The 13793-nt window shown below is 49.8% G+C and overlaps 1 protein-coding gene across 3 annotated transcripts in view; it reads left to right on the top strand.

Moving 5' to 3' along the window:
• XPO6 (exportin 6) overlaps window positions 1-13518 on the top strand; it is a 110323-nt gene extending 96805 nt beyond the window's left edge. For all 3 annotated transcript variants that reach the window (XM_061208498.1, XM_061208497.1, XM_061208499.1), the window contains 7 exons: window positions 4288-4443; window positions 5413-5527; window positions 5703-5874; window positions 7265-7426; window positions 9808-9906; window positions 10064-10294; window positions 12845-13518. In XM_061208498.1, the coding sequence (XP_061064481.1) occupies window positions 4288-4443; window positions 5413-5527; window positions 5703-5874; window positions 7265-7426; window positions 9808-9906; window positions 10064-10294; window positions 12845-12946 (1037 nt within the window). In that variant the 3' untranslated portion in view covers window positions 12947-13518. The remainder of the gene's footprint in view (window positions 1-4287; window positions 4444-5412; window positions 5528-5702; window positions 5875-7264; window positions 7427-9807; window positions 9907-10063; window positions 10295-12844) is intronic.
• Window positions 13519-13793: the final 275 nt, after the last annotated feature.

The following is a 13793-nucleotide window of genomic DNA, read 5'->3' as shown; positions in this document are numbered from 1 at the left end:
TTTCTATTTGTAAGAATATTTTATAGTTATATAGCTGCATAAGAATGGCTGGCTTAATGAGGGCATCCTGTGTGCCAGGCTCTTGCCTTGGCGATCTTACATCCTCATCAAATCTCTGGCTGTGCCAACATCAACCTTCAAAGTCTGGTATTTGTCTGAATCTCGTTCTGAGTGTTTTACATTCAGTAATTCATCTAATTCTAGTATCAGCTTTATGAGTTAGGTACTGTTAATTATCCTGATTTTATCCATGAGGAAACTAAGGTATGTGAAGATCGAGTAACCTGCCTAGGGGTTCCATACAGCTGTTGTGGAATCGTGTTTTATAAAGCTTAATGGTCTTTTCTCACTTTATCTTGCATGTACTTATATCAGGTAGCATAAGCTAGGTTATGCTATGTGGTACCAAACAACCCCCAAAGCTTAGGGGCTTAATGCAGGGAGAACATCTATTTTCTTGCTCTTACTATGTGTCCAGCTTGCGTCAGGGGTTTGGGGAGGTTGTTCTTATTCTAGTCACTCGGGGACCCAGGCTGATGATGGCTCGGTTGTAGTCTGTGCTTACGTTGGGAAAGGAACATGGCGAATTGTGCAGTGGTTCTTAAAGCTCTTGCCTAGAAGTGATGCTTGTCATTTCCACTCGCATTTCATTGGCCAGAGTGAATGGTTATAGGGCCAGGGCTTAACTTCAGAGGAAGTGGGAAGTGTGATTGCCACCATGTGAGAAAATATTTGCTGAATAGCATAATGATTTCCACAGTAAACATAATGAAAAACATAGTTAACGTTTGTTGAGTGTGTACTCTGTCCTAGGCATTGGGCTGGGAACTTTATATACGTTATTTCATCTAGCTTTCCCCTATAGCCCTTTGAGCTATGTCTTGTTATCCTCATTCTACAAGTGGTGAAATGAAGGCTGGAAAGTTTTTCCTATCCCAACTTTATACTTTGAAAAATTTCCAAACCTACAGAACAGTTAAAAGATTAAGTAAACGAGGGACTTCCTTGGTGGCACAGTGGTTAAGAATCCACCTGCCAATGCAGGGGACACGGGTTCGATCCCTGGTCCGGGAAGATGCCACATGCTGCAGAGCAACTAAGCCCGTGCGCCACAACTACTGAGCCTGTGCTCTAGACCCCGCGAGCCACAACTACTGAGCTTGCGTGCTGCAACTACTGAAGCCTGTGCACCTAGAGCCCGTGCTCCGCAACAAGAGAAGCCACCACAATGAGAAGCTCATGCATTGTAACAAAGAGTAGCTCCCACTTGCCGCAACTAGAGAAAAAGCCCACGTGCAGCAACGAAGACCCAAAGCAACCAAGAAAATACATGGTAGTAAAACAGAATTAAACCCCCATTCCAACTAAAACTACATTGTAAATCAACTATATTTCAATAAAAAAATTTAAAAAAAAAGATTAAGTAAATGAGAAACTGATATCTTTCACCAGGATTCACCAGTTGTTAATATTTTGCCACATCTGTGTTCTCCCCAACCTCACACACACTTTTTCTTTTTAACTGAGCCATTTAAAGGAAGTTGGTGACATCAACACTTTATCCCTGAGTACTTAACCTTTATCTTTGAGAACAAGATATTCTCTTATATTACCAGAACACCATTAACACAGCCAACCAAGCTGTGGAACATTGTTACAATAATGTTGTTTAATATATAGACCACATTTAAATTTTCCCTAGTTCTTATCAAACTGTCCTTTTTTGCTTTTTAAAAAAGGATACCTTCAAGGATCATGAGTTACATTTGATTGTCACATCTCTTTAGTTTCTTAATAAAGAAAAATATTCCTAGTTTTTGTTTGTCATGACATTGACATTTTTAAAGCATCCAGACCTGTTTTCTTGTAGAAAGTCCCATAATCTTATCCTGTCTGGTTGTTTCCAGCAGTTTTTGGCAGGAATACCACCCAGGTAGTGACGTGTATGTCCACTGCATCGCTTCTGTTTATCCCATTATTGGTGATGCTCAGTGTGATCACCAGCTTCAGGGAGTGTCTGCCAATCTCTCCACAATAAAGGTATCCCGTACCCCCTACCCCCCACCCCAGGCCTGGCAGGTGTACATTGCTCTGGATCACAGGGAAAGTGGTGGCGTCAGGAGTGTGATTTAGGTCTGACTGGCTCCAGATCCGTTGCTCTTCACCACATTGCCCCTTTCTTCTTCTTCTTCTTCTTTTTTAAAAAAAAATTTATTTATTTATTTGTTTGTTTGTTTATTTTTGGCTGTGTTGGGTCTTGGTTGCTGAGCGTGGGCTTTCTCTAGTTGTGGCGAGCGGGGGCTACTCTTCATTGTGTTGCGCAGGCTTCTCATTGCAGTGGCTTCTTTTGTTGCAGAGCACGGGCTCTAGGTGTGTGGGCTTCAGTAGTTGTGGCACACGGGCTCAGTAGATGTGGCTCGCGGGCTGTAGCGCGCAGGCTCAGTAGTTGTGGCACACGGGCTTAGTTGCTCCGTGGCATGTGGGATCTTCCTGGACCAGGGCTCAAACCCGTGTCCCCTGCATTGGCAGGTGGATTCTTATCCACTGCGCCACCAGGGAAGCGCCCCCCCCACACCTTTTTTTTTATTATTATTAATTAGCCTTTCTTCTTGAAAGCAGTGTTTTTAATGGTTTTATAACATCCTATCCTGTGGAAGTACCAATTTACATATTTCCAATTTTTGCATATTTAATCCATTTTCCTATTATTGCATACTTAATTGTGCTTTTAGTTTTCCACTTGCACATTTTTGTGAATAAATCTTGGTTCTTGTTTAAATACGCTCACATCAGAGGTCAGATTTTGGTCTCTTGACTCTGTTTGCCTTCCCTGTGCCTTGTGTGTTCTTGGGGAAGCATCTGCCAGGTGCAGTTTTCTGGCTCAGTGAGCATCCGTGTGCTGGTAGCGTTGTGAGTGAATGGCTTCTTCAGGAGCTCAGTTTCTAGCATCCCTGTGACCAGCCTTGAGTGGACCAGGCCTGTTGCGAGCCATTGTCTTCTTTCATGCCCAGTCCTATGAGTGAGGTGGTATCATCTCTCCACGTTTTCAGATGAGGAACCCGAGATTCAGAATAAGCAGAGTCAGGAGTCAAATCTGGTCCCGTGCACCTCTAAAGCCTGGATTCTTTCTGCTGTCCCCTTCCCTGGAAGCTGCTGCAGCCCTCACAGAGTCTGGTGGGCTCGGGGTCAGGGCCACCCGGAGAGCCCTAGCAGGTGGAGGCTGGCTCTCAGCCCAGCTCCGGTTCCTCCTCTGGAGCTCCGCCAGGGTCGAGTCTGTCAAGCTCAGGCTGAGCCCTGTGGGGCTTCTTGAGGCAGCCGGTGGGAAGAGAAACCCCACAGGTGCTGGGGAATGGTGACAACTTCCCTGTGCTGGATCTCCTGATATGTCAGGTGCTTTGCGAGAATCATTCTGAACCTTGTCTCTAATCCTCACAGCAACCCTGCAAAGGTGGGGGCTATTGGCCAACCCTGGTGTACCGATGAGGATCCTGCCCCCATGTGTAGCTGTGTTGACAACGTGCAATTCCCATCCAGGCCCCTCTGACCCAGGCCCTTGCTCTGTCCTCTGAGATCCTGCCTGTTTGCTAGCCACTGCCTCTGTTTCCCCTGTGTGCTGTATGGAGTCATCAGTGAGCTCTTACATCAGGGGATTGTTAGAAGTATTTATTGTCAGTAACATATAATACAATATATATTACAATATAATATAATGCAACATAATAACAATAATTGTATATATTTTTTCAGGCCCTCAGGCCCAATAGACCAAGGGTTGATCAGGCAGTTGATTCCTTAACACAGCAGCAGTAGATGTGCATGGCAGGTGCTTGTGTGGATTACCGGGCTGGAGCCATGTCTGGAGTTGAAGGAGGGTGTTTGATCTGCATGTGTCCATTCTTGCCTGTGATGATTACCTTGTGACACTTAACATTCTCACTGGTCTATTCACCATCTTACAGTCTTGATTAAGTCCAAGACACCTAACCTGAGGGACATTTCATCTTCTCTGTGGACATGTTTCAGGTGGATACAGGCAGAATAGAGGCAAAAAACTGAGCAGGCTGGCTGGCAGGCAACTGGAGTCCTGACAGTAAAAAGGGAACAAAAAAAGGAAGAAAAGGATGTAGAAAGAGAGATACAGAGAGAGATTGATAACTCACTCAAGAGAGACTTCTGTGTGATTGTCCTCTGAATAACTTTGCAGGTTTCTTCCCCTTCCCTGTGTTCCCTCTTACCGTGCTTTATCCTCAGACAAGTCATAACAGGCAACTTAATCTTGGTTTGCAGCCAAAGTGATTATCCACCAGACACTTAGTGTCTTAGAAGATATCGTGGAGAATATCTCCGGGGAATCCACCAAGTCCCGACAGATCTGCTACCAGTCCCTGCAGGAATCCGTTCAGGTCTCCCTGGCCCTCTTTCCAGCTTTTATCCATCAGTCAGGTAGGAGCTGGCCGCAGGCCTCACTGCTGGGTGGTGCTGACAAGGACCAGAGTAACTGCTTAGCTCTGCAGGGCAGGCCAAGTCAGTCGGTGCGGTCGGCCTAGATGGTGAAGGCGGAGGGCGGTTATGTCGTGTGTCGCTGAGTCACTTGGGAACATGAATGGATGGGAGTAAGAGGGGCATTGCAGCGGGACAGAGAACTTTTCTGATAGTTCCACTTATTTACTTACATGGCAAGGTGGATTTTGCTGAGATGCTTCACCTCCGCACACTGTCACTGTCACTCAGAGAGGCTCTCTCTGGGTCTCTGGATGTACTCGCCTGGCTTTCATGACCACTTACAGTGGTCTTGTCAGTCTTATGAGAGAAATATCCAGGGCTTCTCAGTCACTCAGATTGCCCCTGAGTGTGTGTGGTTCAAGCCAGAGCGTACTGTACAATATGATTGTTTAGATCTGGAAGTGGAGCCACACTAAATGTAACCAGTATTTTCTGCAGTTAATCTATTTAATAGCCCAGGGCCATGCAATCTGAGTACACCCTCACTGTCCACTTTCAGCTACTTGACCCTGGACCCAACTGCAGATTATCAGTCATAGAGAAGTGGCTGAAGCCCTCAGGGGCTGACCCAGTTCAGTAGTTGCATCAGCGAGTACAGAATAACCCACCTGCAGTGAGAATTCTGCGTGGCGCTGGGTGCTGGGCAGTGAGGGCGGCTTCGAGATGACCTTCTTTTCCTATCGTGAGCCATCAGGCAGAGTTCTCTGTGCCAGAGCAGTTTTCTCAGCACATCCTTAATCATTTCCCACTTTCCGTCATTGGCTGTGATGGTGTTGGGAAAATTTCTTCCAGCAGGAAGCCTTAGAGAGAAAGGATAGTGCAGATTGCAGAAGGAAGTGCATCAAGCCAAGGGCTTCTGTTTATCCCTGTGTACGTGCCTCTGATCATTTGCTTTGTCCCTTTATTTAGATGTGACTGATGAGATGCTGAGTTTCTTCCTCACTCTGTTTCGAGGCCTTAGAGTACAGATGGGCGTGCCTTTCACTGAGCAGATCATACAGACTTTCCTCAATATGTTTACCAGGTAACCACAGACCCGCTGTGTCCAGGGTTTTCAGACTCCACATGAGCAGTGGTGCGACCTGGCTACAAAGTGCGGGACTTCTTGCTCCTTTCCTTCACTTGCCACAAGTGTTGGTTTTCATACTGCTCCCCAGAGAAACGTTTTCTTGGCTACTGTGTGCTTTCTCTGTCTGCAGAGAACAGTTGGCCGAGAGCATCCTCCACGAAGGCAGTACGGGCTGCCGGGTGGTTGAGAAGTTCCTGAAGATCCTGCAGGTGGTGGTCCAGGAGCCTGGCCAGGTGTTCAAGCCCTTCCTCCCCAGCATCATCTCCCTGTGCATGGAGCAGGTGTATCCCATCATCGCCGAGGTATGAGGGGCTGGGGTGGTCCCCTGTGCTGCCTCCTGCCTGAGATGGGGGAGGGAATGAAATACTGAGGAAAATGGGTTGTGTTTTAAAGCTAATTTGTTAGTTATTTTATTTTTCTTATAATTTTTTTTCTGAGAAAGAATGCCATTAGCTTGGTATAGTTTTTTTATATTGGTTGAGTTAATTAGAACTAATCTAGTGTAAGCATAACAGGTTAATTGTCACAAGGTTGGTTGGTAAGTAAGATCAGTGTCCCATGGCAAATAATTTAGAACTTTAGGTGAATATATGGTTTTCTCCAGCAAACGTAACAAATGTTGTAGTAATAACACTTTCCTATTAAGAACTTTCATGATCTCAAGGATACAAAACAAGTTCTTAGAACCATTCAAAGCTTTCATCATTAGAAAGCTCTTTGTCCTTCTTAGAAAACAGCCACTCAGCATGACAAAATTCAGAATAAATATATATTTAACTTAAGTTTTCTGTAATAGTTACGTAAATAAGGGCTAACCTTCCTAACTGCCCAAACTAAGGCTTAAGTAAGTCCAGTTGCTTTGCATCATTAAACACACCTGCGCCCTCTGAGGATTCCTGCCATGGAAGTTGGTGCCCCCTGGTCTTAATTTAACTTTAATCAAAGCTGAATTAAATAGATCTGGGCCTTATAATTTTTAATTCTGCCGAGACCTGTGGAATAACGTGACCTGTCATGCTCTTCAGTGACTTGGAGATTTTTGGATAAATGTGAAAATTATTGCTGAGCCTGCCTCCCTCACCCCCTCCTCTTGCCTGAGAAAGGAGACAGGCTGGGAGAGCAGTTAGCGCCACACTGTGCCTCCCCCGGGGTGCTGCTTCCGCCCGGAGGCCCTCTAACGCTGCTGTCGGTGGTTTCTAAGTGCTCTTTAAACTCCTTTTCTGTAGAGGGCAGAACCTCTTTTAAACCTTCTTATTTGTCTTTATCCTCAGAGGTTGCATAAGACCAACAGGTTAGCTGGGACAGCTTTTTTTTAATACTGGCAAAGGAACAGCACCACCAAGAAGATGTGACAGATCAGATCAGCTGCTTGCTCAGCAGGAAATCCATATTCCTAATTGTTTTCCATTTAGTAGCCTTTTTTTCTTAGCTTAAAAAGCTGAGTGCTTCCATCAGAAAAAGGGCCCCTTGGCACCGACCCAGGCATTCTGTGTCTCAACTGTGGCCATGTCTCTGCTGAAGAACTCCTTGTTTGAACTGCTGGCCCACAGGGGGCTTGACAGGACGAGAGTGAGGGTGGAAAGCCAACCCGCTGCTGGCTGTTAGGAGGCATCTCTCAGGCTTCTTTGCTGCTCTGGGCCCAGGCTGTGAGTGGCTCCCTGAAGGTCTGAGGGTCTGTGTGTGTCTCCGCAGCGCCCCTCCCCTGACGTGAAGGCTGAGCTGTTTGAGCTCCTTTTCCGGACGCTGCATCACAACTGGAGGTACTTCTTCAGGTCCACCGTCCTGGCCAGTGTCCAGAGGGGGATTGCTGAGGAGCAGATGGAGAATGAGCCTCAGTTCAGTGCCATCATGCAGGTAATGGGGCAGAGCTGGTGAGGCTGCCTTGTGATCCGGGAACAGACACGCATCATTCTGGACACCACCTGGGTCCACTGGCCGACTGTCCCTTGCTTTGCTTCTGTGGCATATGGTCCCACTGCCTCTAACGTGGCCACTGCAGCAGGCGCCACACAGTGGCACTTTGAAGCCTCGTGGTCTTGGGTCTGAAGCTCAGCTCTACCTCTTAGTACCTATGAAGTTAGTTAACTTCTTGGAGCCTCAGTCTCTCCATCTGTGAAGTAGGGATAATAGTGCCTATTTCGTGGGTTTGTTGTGGGGTTAAATGAGAGTGTACACAGCGTTCCTGGCACCCAGGATGCTGGATACGTCTCAGTTCCCTCTGCCTTATAGCAGAGTTGCCCCACGTGTGAGGAGGCTGCCCACGTCAGGACCACCTGGGGCCCTCCTTACCTGCAGCACTGTGTTAGTTGATCTGCATTTTTGAGAGATAATTCTGGCTTGTACCGTGTTTGGAGAAACACTGCCCTGTGATTGTCTCCCTTTCTGATCAAGTGCGACTGTTAAACCCTAGAGAGTGAGCTCGGGGGGCTGAGCACACACCACTGTGGGAGACAGGCGGCCTCCCCGTGCCAGCGTGGCGGGCTGCTCAGGGACCGCTTCCAGGCGCACTCCTTGTTCTGCACTCAGTCGTACAACTTTTTTATTCTAAGCCTCGGCTGAAGTAGAGAGTTATTTTTATTTTTTGGTTTTTCAGTGCTAGCTTTTCGTCATGGGGAAACCAGCGGGATTCTACCGTTCTTCCATTCGGCTTCCTCCCAGCGTGCGCACACACACACACACGCTCACGCGCTCTCCCTGTGTGGAAGAGCGGATGTCGCACCCCTGGTCTTTGCAGTTATTTTCATGCACTTCCATCTCTGACACCCCATCACGGGCCTGGATTTGGAGTATTCAAGTGCCTTCTCTCCTTCCCCTCCTACCTCCCTCTTCCACTCTGTCCTTGCTTTCAAGACTCTTTTGATGGCTGGTCCTCCACTCAGGGCGGGTAAAAGCCACTTTGGAAAACAGCTTCACAGTTTGGCAGTTTCTTATAAAGTTAAACATGTAATTACTATGTGATCTAGCAATCCCACCTCTAAATATTTTACCTAAGATAAATGAAAACATATATTCCCCCCAACCTATACACAGATGTTATAGTAGCTTTTTTCATAATTGCCAAAAGCTGGAAACAATTCAAATATCCATCAGCCAGTGGCTTGATAAACAGACTGTGGCACCTGCTCCTCAGCAAGTAAAAAGGAACCTGTTCTCATTCGCACAACACAGTGACCTCCCAATACATTCCACCAGGTGTAAGAGTCCGGCTCCAAAGGGCTATATACTGCTGATTCCATTCCATCATATGACACATGTTCTGGAAGAGGCAAATCTAGGGGAACAGAGAGTGAGCAGTGGTTACCTTGGGGTAAGGGGAGAGGACTGACCACAAAGGGGGCATGAGGGAACTTTTTGGGAGAAGGAAATGTTCTGTTCTGATCGTTGTGGTGGTTAGATGACTCTGTGTGTTGGTCAGAATTACACAATGGTGAATCTCAAAAGGGTGAATTTCACTCTGTGTTACACTTCAATAAACCCGACTTTAAAAACTAAATAAAACAATTGGGCATCATGGAGATTTTATCACTACAGCAGGGGTTATAAGACCCCCTTCTCATAGTTTAGGAGCCCAGGGACAGAATGACGAGGCCATCACCGGCTTATTCTGGGGAGTGTCCTGCCCACCACTGGGTTTGCATTTCACTCGCCTCCCCCACTCCTCCTCAGTCACTTTCTGGGGGAGCAGGGCTCTTTGTGTTTGGGGTGGGGGGTGAACTGGAAACTTCCACAGCCCAGAAACTGCAAAGCAGTTTAAAAACTTGCTATTGCTTAACCCTAAGGCAGAGGCAGCCAGGTGTGAAGGAGCCTTCAAGGATTTGTGGTTTATAAGACCTGGGATGCCAAGGAGAGGGTGGCTTACGGGCGAGTGGTTGGCTTGAGGCGGGGAGGGCAGCCTCTGGTATCTGCTAAGACGGCTGAGGTACTTGCCTAGGGGTGTTAGCTGCTTCCTTCAAAGACAGATCCTGTGAAGGTGTGGAGGTTAATTACAAAAGGTGCAAGATGAGACCAAATAAATGAGGCCCAGTGGGGAGGACTTGGGAGCTCAGACTACACAGGAGCGTTCCAAAGATCTGACCAGACAGGCCAGGAGAATGAGGCAGTAGGTGCCCCCGCCCTGCGTCAGCATGGGGAACCGCCGCCAAGTGTCAGTTCTTTGGGCGTAGGGAGGTGCCCTAGAAGGGCTGGATCTGAGGGTGTTGAAAGGCTGCTTATAAAATGGTGGTCTTATTTCCTAGGCCTTTGGACAGTCCTTTCTCCAGCCTGACATCCACCTATTTAAACAAAATCTCTTTTACTTGGAGACTCTCAACACCAAGCAGAAGCTGTACCACAAGGTAAGTGCCCCAGCTCTCAGATGAAGGTTTCTTCATCAGAGGTGTCGTGGGCCCAGGCCGAGGCCACCCTCCTCAGGTCAGTGGCTGCGGAGCACGACAGGAAGTAGGCAGGGAGCCCGCCCGGCCTTCGCTCACCCTGCTCCCTCTCTGTCTGCAGAAGATCTTCCGGACCACCATGCTCTTTCAGTTTGTGAACGTGCTGCTCCAGGTCCTGGTTCACAAGTCCCACGACCTCCTGCAGGAGGAGATTGGCATCGCCATTTACAACATGGCCTCTGTGGACTTCGATGGCTTTTTCGCGGCCTTCCTCCCAGAGTTCCTGACCAGCTGTGACGGTGTGGATGCCAACCAGAAAAATGTGCTGGGGCGGAATTTCAAGATGGATCGGGTGAGGAGAGAGAGGCCAGGCTAAAGGGAGGGCAGGCGTGGGCTCTCAAGCCTGGCACCTGTTCCGAGAGGAGGGGGCAGGCTGCCTCGCGCGTGCTTTGTGCCCCCGGCGGCTCCACTGTAGCTTGTGCGGTTCCTGGATGACTCGGTGCCGTGGCTGGATTGAGGGGCACACGCTGTCCCCCAGTGGTGGCCTCTGCAGCACGTATATTCTTCGTCTCAGCTACTGGGCCCGGTTCTGGCCCCAGCCGTCCGCCTGATTTGTCTCAGCTTCTTTGCACTCTGTCGAGCCCACCTCTGACTGGGGCCCAGCTCTTGTTTCCTCTGGGTCGTGAGCCAGTACAGCCCGGACTTGCAGACAGGCCGTGAAGATTGGTGCTTGGGAGCCCAAGCACCAGGGGTTAGCAGTGGGGCCCTGGGCTCTTCCAGATGCCAGGCTCAGCGGGGCTGACCTGCTGCCAGGCCCTGGGAGGAGCCTCACAGCGCTCACGCTCTTGCCTCCCACTGTCCACCCAGAGACGGTCAGGTGGGCTGTTCCGCCTGGGCAGCCCCTTGAGTGGGAACTGGGGTGGTGAGGTCTGTGGATGCACGTGAAGCCATCGTTGCTAGTGTGTCCGGGTCCCGTGGTGCCCAGCCTCTCCTGTCCTGGGGCCTCCTTGCTGGGCCCTCACCTGTCCTCCTCCTTCCAGTTTCAGCTGCTAAGTCTTGGCTGCTCGCCTGCCAACAGGCTCTTCCTGGAACTTTTCCTATCGAATAAGTAATTTTCGTCTTTCAGCCACTCACACTTGATGCAGTGACACCTTCTCTTTCTCCCACATCCTCTTGGTGGTGTTGACCCGACCGCCGTGCGAGAACAGCCCGTCCACGTTCCACTTCAGCGTCCAGGGTTGCGTGTTGCTCTTGCTGGAGCAAACTCTTCGTCTTCCTTGCTTGTCTCGTCTGTGATACGTGTCAGGGTAGTTCTTTCTTAGACTCAGCTCCTGTTTTCCCTTGTCTGGAATCTTTCTCTCCCTGGCATTGATCTTGTTTTCTCCTGAGCTTCGTTAAGTTCACTTCAGCCAGTTGGGTATTTTGTCATCCTTATCCTGGAGGCCAGATCCTAATATTTAATGATCAGTTTCTAATGATGTCATTCTCAGTCAACTTCTTGATTTAAAGCAGTGGTTTTCAAAGCTATTGATAGGTATGCATCAGAGCACCTGGGGTGCTTATTAAAAATGCAGAAGTGTACTGCCGTGTTCCATTCAAGACATTCGAATTTGGCATTTGGGTGCCACTGATTTTAAAAATATCCCTTGGTTTGTTTTCTTGAGGATGAAATAAGTAAAGGAATCAGCGCCTTCATTCATTCATTCATCCACTGTGTATTTGAAGCTGGCTTCTTCTCCAGCCCTGTGCCAGGTGTCCAGGAGCTCGTGCCTCCCTGCCTTTAAGGAGTCCTGCTGGGAAGATGGGCAACAGCGCCCTCTGTGGACCACACTGAGCCAAGCACCTTATTTGCCTCGGCTTTTTTTTAGCCTTCCAACAGCCTTCTGAAGTGTAGGTCCTGTTGTTTAACCCCACTTCACAGAGGAACCCAGGCTCAGAAAGGGAAGCAGTTGGTTGGCAGTTACAGAACTTGGGATTGGTAGAGCCAGGAAGCGGGATCTGGAGCTGGGGGTTCTGGCTCCAGAGCCTGCCCTCACTGTCCACAGGCAGGGTGAACCAAGGGCCACAGAGAGCTTGGAGCAGAGGCACCGACCTAGCCCGCTGGAGCCAGGAAATAGGACGTATCCGAGTGGCCTTTTTGGAAGAGGCAGGCTTTGAGCTGAAGTTTGAAGAGGAGGAGAGGTTAGCCAGGTGGCCTTGGGGGTGTGGACAGGCACCATTGATGTTACTTTGCCTGTGGACCTGCAATCCAGCCTTCAGTAATCCCAATCCAAAGATGAAGAAGCAGACCTCGGGTGGTCCTGTAGTGGTCCATGGTTGAATGTGAGCTTCCTGCTGTGAGGGGCCTTCTCTGTTTGTATTCTGCTATTCTGCGGCCTAGCAGGCTAGGTGTCATGAGACATATGGGCCACTGTGACTCTTGATTGGCAGGGCCTGCCTGGAGCCCTGGGTGGAGATGGGTTCTGCAGATGTGGCTCGGCTGGCCGTGGTGGAGGGGAGCCGTATCAGTGCTCGGGAGCGACTCCAGTCTGGATCCCCTCCCTTCCTGACTGTGTAACCCGGGGCAGGTTTCTTAATCTGTCTGCGCTTCGCTTTCTTCATCCTTCAAATGATGGTACTAACAACCTGCCGCGCAGGCTGGCAGTGAGGATTAAATGACTTTTGTCTCTGAATTGCTTGGGACAGGGCCTGGCACGTGGTGGGCACTAGGGCAGTATCAGCTGTTGTTCTTTTTCTCCCACCGTGCCTTTGCTGACACGTGGGGCAAGAATGAGTGAAGTTTCGCGTTTTGTCAAATGTTCTCAGAGCTCCGGACGCCCTGTGGGACAGGAGTGGCTGGTGGGGTGGGGGTGATTTGGGGTGTTGGGTGGGGCTGGGCTGCAGCTGTGCCCCTGCCTTCCAGGACCTGCCCTCGTTCACCCAGAGTGTGCACAGGCTCGTCAACGACCTGCGTTACTACAGACTCTGCAACGACAGCCTGCCCCCCGGCACCGTGAAGCTCTAGGCCGCGGCCTGCTCACCGCCCAAGGGACGTGGACTCCTGCCGCCGCCACCTGCACCACCTCCGCCTGCTGCCACGGGTGTCTCCTGGACGGGCCTCGGCTGCTCCTCGGCTTCTCACGCCCGGAGCGGCGTCGCCTGCCCTCACCCCCCCTCCACGCTCCTCTCCTGCCACCCACCCAGCAGAGCTGGCTCCGGGGTGTCCCGGGGTTTGGAGCAGGCAGGGATCATGCGGCCAGGTACCAGGGAGGCAACGGGAAACCTTGTGGGGTGGTCCGTGCAGATCATGCGTGTATCAGTCACGAGGCAGAAACGCCAAGGACAGCTGTGACAGTGCCACCTTCTCACCATTCCACCTCCCCACCCCTCCCGGCCCAGCCGGCTAAGGAGAGGCATGATGTTGGAACTACTTTGGCACTTCTGTCAAGCCTCTCCCTCCCTCCCCCTCAATTGCCTTGAAGTCTCTGCTGTTTGTCCGAGATTTGCAGACCCATGGGGTTTTTTTTTTTTGTTCTTGTTTTCTCATCATTCCATTGTGATACTAAGAAACTAAGAAGCTTAATGAAAAAATAAAATGCTTATGTTGTTGTTATATAAACGCTGGTTAGGGAGCTTCTTTTCCACTCAAAACTTCCTCAAGGGCCAGCATCCAGGTGAAGGAGAGCGTCCTGGCAGGGAGCAGGGCGGCAGGGGGTGAGGCCTGTGTCGGTGCCCGGGGGGAGCCCCTCCGAGGAGGACTAACTTACATCCCGTCCTCTTCTCGACAACATCTTTAACAGTGAGAAGACGCAGGGTCCCTGTTCTCAAGTTCAGGGACGGTGGGGGTCTTGGTCTGACAGTTACCCTAGTGG

Source organism: Eubalaena glacialis, chromosome 13 (genome assembly GCF_028564815.1).
Source record: "Eubalaena glacialis isolate mEubGla1 chromosome 13, mEubGla1.1.hap2.+ XY, whole genome shotgun sequence".
NCBI lineage: Eukaryota > Metazoa > Chordata > Mammalia > Artiodactyla > Balaenidae > Eubalaena > Eubalaena glacialis.
Note: the sequence above shows the minus strand (reverse complement) of the source record. Positions and strands in the feature narration are given on the sequence as shown.